At 42.1% G+C, this 8,951-nt stretch overlaps 2 protein-coding genes across 2 annotated transcripts in view; one reads left to right on the top strand and one right to left on the bottom strand.

Annotated features, from left to right (window-relative positions):
- Window positions 1-290: 290 nt before the first annotated feature.
- Window positions 291-8,951, bottom strand: part of CHRDL1 (chordin like 1) — a 45,161-nt gene continuing 36,500 nt past the window's right edge. The window contains exons 9-12 of the mRNA XM_055817912.1: window positions 7,881-8,075; window positions 5,972-6,139; window positions 4,711-4,800; window positions 291-3,440 (exon numbers count right to left, since the gene is read on the bottom strand). Of these exons, the coding sequence (XP_055673887.1) occupies window positions 3,310-3,440; window positions 4,711-4,800; window positions 5,972-6,139; window positions 7,881-8,075 (584 nt within the window). The 3' untranslated portion in view covers window positions 291-3,309. The remainder of the gene's footprint in view (window positions 3,441-4,710; window positions 4,801-5,971; window positions 6,140-7,880; window positions 8,076-8,951) is intronic.
- PAK3 (p21 (RAC1) activated kinase 3) overlaps window positions 8,098-8,951 on the top strand; it is a 198,896-nt gene continuing 198,042 nt past the window's right edge. The window contains exon 1 of the mRNA XM_055817910.1: window positions 8,098-8,118. The gene's annotated coding sequence lies outside the window, so the exon portion shown is untranslated. The remainder of the gene's footprint in view (window positions 8,119-8,951) is intronic.

Here is an 8,951-nt window from a genome sequence, read left to right as displayed (position 1 = left end):
TATCTCCTAGGTTTTTGATAAACTGGTATCTGAGGTGAACTGCTTAAGTCCACATGGTTCAAGCTCACACTTAAAGCTCTAAGGATGCGGGTGAGTGCTGAAGCCTTTCTTTGCACCCTTGTGCAGCAGTTTGAGCCTTGAATTTGCCTCTTCCACAGCTCAGTGCCTGATCCTGCAGCAGGCAGCTCTCACAGGGCACTGGTGCGGGCTGCCTCCCTGGCGGCAGCAGGACTGCCAACAGGGAGCTGAAGGCAAACAGCTTCATCAAACAGCATCAGGCACAAAACGTCTGCGTTTATTATCAACTTCAGAGTTTATTAATTTATCAAACCAGGTCAAAGTGATACAACAAGTACATAAATAAGTACCGTAACAGACATACATCCCATGAAAAGAATGACAAACATGACATTGTGTACTTTGTTGTCTTAAGTGACCAGAAACTGGAAAAATGCAACACTGCATTTTACTAAATGGTGCTTATGAATTCTTTTTTTTTTGTTTTTCTTAAAAAGTGTTTATTATAAAATAAATACACAATCTGGATTCCACCTGTCCTGTCACAAATACAAAAAGCAGGTTGCCGCCACCGCCTTAAAAAAAAATTACAAACGCTGTACACTTTCCACTTAGTCTGTTTTCACCAGCTACTGCTACAAACAGATGATGCCTGTGAGGTGAGAAATCAATTGCTGGTCTTCCCACCACATTGCTACAGTTCCTCAGAACCTCTTCCTTCCAATGCCTTCCCCAAAGGACTGATAAGGTTAATTCATTACTTGTTAGAAGATTTATAATAAAATCTTGCACTTCTGCAGTGCATTTCAACCCAGTAGGTGCCACATGCCGTGGGTGTCACCGATGCCAAACTGTGGCGTGCAAGGACACGCGGCAGTAACTTGTAGGGCCACGAGGCCTTGGGGCCCCAGGCCGGGCAGCTGCAGCCCTGCCACGCACAGGGCAGGCCAGGGCCCTGGCAAGGTGCTGGGACAGTTCGCTCAGCTCGGCTGTTAAGGAACAGTGACACAGGACTTGTAACGGCCCGGTGCTGGTTAAGGCGCTGTGCTATAGTGTGGTGTCAGCGCTGTCAGACGCCGGGCCCCTCTGAGGGGAGCGGAGGGGCTGCCCCATGCCAGGCACAGCCGGTTCCAGCCGGTTCCAGCAGCCCCAGCGCCGGGCACAGCCGAGCCCCGCCGGGCTGGCGGTGCCTCGGGGAAGGTGCTGAGGGAAGGGCACCCGGGGCTGAGGGGAAACCTGTGAGGAACGGCCCCGCCGCACCCCGGGCTGGGGAGCGGGGACCCCCTTGCCGCCATGGGGGGACCCTGGGGGGCTGGCTCGCCTGACAGGAGCTGCAGCCGTGGGGGGCCCACAGAGGATTTCCCTGTGGCCGTGGAGGCTTGGAAAGAGACTCCCGTGGCTCTTACTGATACCAGGTGAGAGTACTTTGTTCTTGCAAATCCAGCAGCTGCTGGAGGAGCTCCCTTTTTAGTGTGTTTTCCTGTTAGACAGTGGTCCATGTTGAGTGCTTGGTAGAGAGGGAAGCATTCCTAAACATTATCTGCTCTCTGTCCAGGCCTTGGGACAGCAGGGTCATTATATACAGGCAGGATCGCTGAGGACCTGAGAGCACCCTGTATGTATTCTTCTAATTCCCCTCGGTCTTTCCTGCACCTTCATGCCTGTTCCTCCTCGCTCGCTCCTCCTTGCTGAGGGGCCCTGTTGCAGGCCTGGGCCTTGCAGCACGCAGGCAGGGCCTGAGCAGCAGGGAGGAGGCTGGCCCTGGGGCCTGCGCTGCAGAGGGGGGCTGCCAGGGGTTGCTGCTCAAGACAAGGTTCCCCCCAGGATGGTGAAGCTCTGCCTGAAACGGGCATTCAGCATTGAGCTGTCCCACACCTTCATCCCTTTAGAAATGGGGACGCCCTGCAGTGCTGTCACTGGCAGGGTGACAAACCCCAAAATCCTTGCTGTCACTGTTGATTTCACTCCCCGTGAAAACCCAGCCCCTGGCTCAGGCCATTTCCATAAAGCTTTGTTTCCTAGCCTGTGTTTGAACAGCAGTATTCCTGTCTGCTTGTGGAGTAGAAAATGGGAGCAAAAGCAGGCAGAGTCACTTGCTTCTTGGGATTTAATCCAACATCACAGCCACAGAGGCAGTGCAGTATTTTGGTGACTCTTCAGAGAAAACATTTTTTAAAGTATACTTATACTTTTCCTGCAGATGAGAGCCACCTTTCTTAAACACCTGTAGACAGGCTATACTAAATTTAGCAGAATCTCTCAGATTTGTTTTTCACAAAGAACAGTTTTCACAGAGCTGGTGTGTTCTCAAGGCCTGCTGTAGCTGTTCAGTGTTTGTCATGGGAGAGAACTGTCTTGAAGTGTGAGAACCGAGAGGTCACCCTCAGAGAAATGCAGATGAGGTTTGTTAGAAATCAGAACAAATAAATTAAGTACTGTCACAACTTTTAAGGAGTTACTAATCGGAAGGTTTAACCCTCTAGGTGTTTTGAAAGTACTACAAGTACTTCACCACCTTCTGCCACATCACTTTAGAAGGCAGTTTATCAGCCAAGAACATGTGTTAATAGGACCCAGAAGAATGAAGTTATTGGCGCTGTGATAGGGAGCTAACACTTCACATTTTTTAGAGAAGTGGATGGAGGAAACAGTGAAAACCACTTAAAAGCGAACATTTGCTCAAATTGCTACAAAAATACAGTGATTGCCACTAACACCTGCTGTTCAGTTTATGGACTCAGTTTGCTTAACTACAAGACATCATCCCAAAGGCAGGCTGCTTAACAGTTTGTTAGTTTAAAAATGGTTTTTATGTCTCCAATATAAGTATTGTATCACTTGTATTTTTCCTCCACTACTAAAAAAAATCCATGAGTCATTTCAACACCAGAAATGGTATAAATTCAGCACAGGAAATAATGCTCTCCATAGCTCCTGCACATTTATTAGGTGTCCTTCTTTTCATTAGTTTGAATAACTTGCCAAATAATAATAATAAAAATGTTCTGTTTTCTCTTTTTAACTTGTAAAGAAATGAAAGTACAGTCTTTCTTTCTCCTTCCCCCACCAGTAATACAGAGCCTCCTAGTCTTTTGGAGGAGATATTTGAACGGTTGACACAGACCACTACACATAAAGCAGCAAATTTGCTGTGCATGATGTGAATAATTACTGCATTATAGTTTTGGTTTTTAGGGCAACTGTTGACTTAAGCAAAATAAGCCTGCAGTCCAGCTGCAGATCCAAGTTTTCATAAGTTTTCTTGTGTTTTTCCCTCCAGTGCTGTCTCCCTTAACAGTGACCCTTTTCAGACTTTTCAAGGTACAAAACCTTTACCAAATCCTCGAGCTCAGTCCTGCACACTCTGCTTTCACACATTTGGCTGATCTGAGCTTCTCCCTCGCTAAATATTTTCCACTGGCCTGAAAACAAAAATACAAAGGAGACAGATACTGACTTAGAAAAGAGCATAGGGAACTGTGAAGACATTTACAAGCACTCTCCAGACCAACTGATTCACAATGGTCAAAGACAGAATATCCAATCCTCCCATGGAAAATATTCAAAGTATTTTATAATCACATAACATATTCCATGCAGAATAACTTTGTTGAAAATAAGAAACAAGGACCAGAATATTATTCCTTTCTTTGATTAAGTAGTACTGTAAGTTGAGCCTATTTATTCAACTGTTTATGACGTTGGATACTCTATGACAGAGTGACGTGAAAATTTAACTCTGATGGTAAACCAAAGTATTTAAAAGTTGGGAAACAAGTCTAAGTGTCTCATGCACTGGGAACTCAGCCTACCTGTGTGTAATACAAACTGTGTCTGTTGGATATTAATATTTCCATACATTTTTTATAATGTTAATAGAAATGCCCACTGTCCTGGTAACTAGAATACTGTACTATAGATAACAAAGACAAGCTTACAGAAGGCTGACAGCATAAAAATTAGGAAACTTTTTATATGAAAAGGTGTCTGCTTCTTACTAGGTCTGTATTATCAAGAATATATTATTCCTGGGATAAATACTTCCTTGCCTGCTTAGAGACCTCAGAAAAAAATGCCAACTTGTAAGCAAAAGAACTGGGAACTAAAAATGTCTATACCTTAATTCAACTATCAAATTAAGTGTCATATCCCAAGCTGGATGAAATAAAAAAAAAAAAAAAAAAAGAAATTGAATCAGGATTGATTAAAGAATTACATATCCTTTCAAAAGGCAGATTTTAATAACGAAGAAATTGTTAAGAACATAGGAAAGGCTTCTTTCAAATATAACCTACATGTATGTAGAAGAACTCCTTTAATCACCTCTGAATCTTTTCCCTTCTAAATGACTTTCTAAAAAATTGGGGTAACTTGACATGTTACTTAAATAAATCCAAATCCTGCTGCTGTGCTCATCTCAGTTGTATTTCAGATTTAGGGCAGTATAGACAGAAAACAGCCTATATTGTATTTTATCAAAATACAGGAGAGCAGGACAGCATGGACATGAACTACTGTTCTGTGTGTCTATATTTTAAATTGCTGTCACCTGATTATTTAAATCTAAACTTATAAAATATTGAAGCCATGTACTGGAGGAAAATTAGTACATCTGTGTTGAGTAAAAAAATGTTTTTCAAGGCTATGATTACAAGGAGAATAGAAACTTGAAAAGGTCAGAATTTTACTTACTAGGTGTTGTCCTTGTTATCTGCTTGAAGTAAGGAAGTTCTTCAAATTCTCTCTTGGACAGTTTTTCAATATAGAAGTGACGCAGAATCCCTTCAGCAAAGAAGTGAGAAGTACACATTACTGGAAATGTGCCTGTTGTTCTAAACCTGGGTTACTGTCCTGCCTTTATGTAGAAATACTGCCGTGTCAAGTCACCTTGTGAAATAATCCTTACCAATTACGTGGATTTTGAGCCTATTGTTTTTTATTCTGTTTCCCACCCCTTTGGTGTTTTTTTTTGCTGCTCCCCTGTAAATCCTTGTGTGGATTTATGATTGTGGAGAGTTTGTGAGGGGTGTGAGAATTAGCCAATTCTTTTCCAACACAACTGAACCCTTCCTTAGCATGAATAAAGTAAGATTACAACAGAAGCCGAAATCCCAGTGTCTTGGAGAAAAACAGTATAATTTTGCAGGCAGATGCCATTTTGCCTGTTGTTAGCTAGCAGGCAACCATGCTATCAAATCATCACAAGGCTTTGTGGCTTCTTGAACACACGCATTAGTTATTAACTATCCAATCCTCCGTGCTTTCTTTTCTGCTCACACTTGGGGCTTGGCTTTGTGCTTTAAAGTGCATTCTAGAGATGAATCACTTCTGTGTAAAGGGCTGCACTATATAAGGGTTTCCTATGAGGATCATATGCTTTTTCCTTAAAGAGGATGAACAGAGAGGATTTTTAGGAGGCTGAAGATAATTTTTATTATACTAAAAGTTCAGGATTTGCAGAAGTACTTAAGCTTCTGAATGCTTTTCTGTTTTTTTTCTAATTTTACCAGTTAGTCTAGTAAAAGATATTGTTTCCATCCTTAACACATTTTTTGCCTGTATTCTACACCACCATGGGTGTAGCAGCACTAAGGCAGATAGGGCAGACTGATTTCACTGGAAAGCTTTTTGGTCCATCCTAAATAAGAACCTCCAGGTGCTTGGTTGAAACCCTACTACCCCTTTCTCCACAATAAATTACACAGGTATTACTGACAATCTGTTTGTCATTGGGCTTTTGCTCAAAATGAAAGGCAGGAGTTCGCAGAACTAGAGTTTTGTGTGTTATTAATGTTTTTTTTGTGCAGCAAAACTTGAATATGTTGGAAGTGGCAGTAATACCAATATCCTAAATAGCCAGAACAGCAGTCTCAAGACACTTGGATTTGTAAAATGTCTTGGGATTTTAATGGAAGTTGATACACTGTTGAAAGAAAGAATTTGCTCAACTCACCTTTTCTAATTGTCCACACATGTATTTCTATTTGAGGTGGCTTTTCAGTCTCTACCGCGATTTTTCTGATGGTTTCTCCTTCCTCTGTGAAAATGGATTCATAGACGGGAAATGTCTCTTTCCCACAGAAGTAATCTTTGTTGTCAAAGGCTTGACTTGGCACTTCTTCTGTTTAAAAAAAGCCCAAAACACATGCTGCAGCTGTAATCAAGTCCTCCAGAACATACTTGGCACCAATAGCCAAGCAAGTTTAATTTAAAAGTAGAATTTTCACTTGCGTGGCCACTTAAATCCACCTCCAGCTAAGCCCCAGTGTTTTGTACTGCTAGGTTCTGATGGCCTGTCTATGGTGGCAAGACAGTACTCATCTTTATAATCCTGTTTCATAAGGAAATGAGCTGTGTAAAAACCACATGGTCAGTGAAATGCCTCACAATTTTTGAACCTGTTGTCCACTTTTCAGGCATATTTGAAATAATGGTAGAAGTCTCAGAGGTAATAAAATAACTAATTGAAAATCGGTGGTTGGGCAGAATGAAGAAACCCAAATTAATGCTTTGTGGAGGAAAAGGACAGAGAGAACCTCCAAGGTTTGCATTTTGCTCGGCAGCAACCAGCTGACCAGCACAAGCCTGGGCTAGCCACAGTGCACATAATCTCTTGCCCATCTGCTAAAGTTGTAGAACATATAAGTAGAAATTGTAATTATTCTGTTGGTAGTTGGAAGTTGGACAAGCATGTAAGAGAGATGATGCAACTCAGAAACTGGGACTGCTGTTTGTGGTAAAAACTAATAATTAATACATCTCCACACACACTAGACAGACTGCAGGAAGAGGTTCAGTTTTCTTAAAAATTGGCACGTAGAATCTCAAAGAAGAAGACCGTAGCTTTCTTTTTGCTATTAAATTTTCTATTGAAGTCTGTCAGCCAGGCTTTGGTGACTGTTCTCATCTCAAATGAGCCCAATAAAAACTGTGGATCTTGGATTCAGAAGTATCCAACAGGATCTAGACACACATCTCCTGCCTGCCTACTGCCACTGCATTGTGCTTTTTCCCAGTAAGCAAGGCTAGCAAGAGAAAATGGGAAGTGCGCATTCTATGAAGGATTTCTAGATATGACTGAACAACTCATTTCCATAGAGCATTTCTGCCCAGTGCATCACCAAACACACACAGAAATGGACCATCCAGATTAGAAGACTAAAGGCACAGAAGGGAACTGGACACCCCTTTACTCTTTAGATCATGTGCAACATGGCTGGCTGTTTGGCAGACCATCAGCAGATTCATATTAGCAGATTTTTCACTAGTTGTAGGCATTGATTTTAATAAGTAGTACCTATGTAAGTTTATTCGTTAGTGCAGCACAGAAACAATGCTAGATTTGTGATAAGTTATTACTTATTTTAAGGATTAAGTTACATAACTGATACCTGTGAATTTATAATCAGGGGTTTTGAATCCCTCTGGTACATTTTAAAAAGCAGAAATTATATTATCTCCGTGCAAATTTCACAAGCTAGAAAATGAGTTGAAGGTTCTGTGGGCACTGCAGTGGGGGAAAGATGGTAGAGTCTTTTGACAGTAATGAACTTTCTGTGTATGTTTCTGTAATATTCTCTTTGGAAATGAGTGTCAGGAAGTCATGCTTACAGTAGAGAGAAAGGCAGTGACTGATCAGAACGTACGTGCCCAAGGCAGCAACCCGCCATTTGAGGAACAGCAGTGAACAGCAGGGCTGGCCAGGCAGCTCTGCCTGTCTCACACTGAGAGCTCTGCACACACATGAGAACAACAGGCATAGCTATTGCTGCTTTCATCAGATCTTATCATGACCAGAAGGCTTGAGCCAAGCCCCTTCGCATGCACAGCAAAAAGGTGGTCTGCGATCAACTTTGTTTTACCTGGACAGACTTTACAGCATTTTCCTTCTACTTTCTGAGGGTATTTGCAGGGATATTGTTCTGGACAATGAATTTTCTTACATTCTTGTTTGGTGATGTTGCAGGTGCACAATACACACTCTACGATTCCAAAGGCCCGGAGATTAGGATGCCAAGATTCACCATGTGAGTATGTTTTGCCATTTGAGACACAAACTACAAAAGAAGAAAAAAGGAAGAAAGAGTACAACTGGAAAAGGTATGTTCACTGGCTACCTCTCTATGAATATTCATTTGGTTCATGCACATTTGTTTAAAGCAGTGTCTTTATACATAGTTTGTTAGTGTCTCTGGCCCATTTCTCTGCTTGTTAATTTAACTTGGACTTTTGCTGCTGAAAATGACCCTGAGCCTGTGATCACCGTTTTCTGAGAAGTTTTGCCTTGATTCCAACTCTGCCAACACAAGTGCCCACCACTGTTTTGAGGAGAACAGTGAAGGTGGACGAGTCAAGTATTTGACTAGCTCCTCTCCAGTGCACTAATTTCAGTTGCACATCATTAACCAGGTTACAAAACTCACTCCTCCTTCCCCTCCTAATCTCAGTCCACACACGGGACACAGCCCACTACATTGGCTCTGCCTTCTAGAATTGAATCTGCAGATGACAGGATTATGACATTTGCTACTAAGTCATCTGTACAACTTTTCTTGCCATTAGCTGAACACAGCTTTTGCAGCGAGAGCCCTGCTATCAGCAGGATGGATTAGTGCCACCTGGGCCTTTTACTGCTTTTGAATGACAGTTCCTGCTACGCAACACAGAACAAAGCAAGGGAATGTTGCAAAATGAAGTTTAATGGCCTTTGTGGAAATATATATGTCTATAGGTATACAGAGACATTTGGCTTTTGGAATCACAAGAAAACATTAGCATGAAAGGATGCATATGGGACTGCATTCCAATAGAATCTAAGCACCTCAGAATATTTATTCATCAGTGCCCTTGGGAGACAGAGAAATACAGATGACACAAGGAGAGCAGAAGCCAGTTTGGGTCACCCAGCAGTTAATGGGAATTATATCACTTTA

The sequence above is a fragment of the Falco peregrinus genome, chromosome 13 (genome assembly GCF_023634155.1).
Source record: "Falco peregrinus isolate bFalPer1 chromosome 13, bFalPer1.pri, whole genome shotgun sequence".
NCBI classification, from domain to species: domain Eukaryota; kingdom Metazoa; phylum Chordata; class Aves; order Falconiformes; family Falconidae; genus Falco; species Falco peregrinus.
Note: the sequence above shows the minus strand (reverse complement) of the source record. Positions and strands in the feature narration are given on the sequence as shown.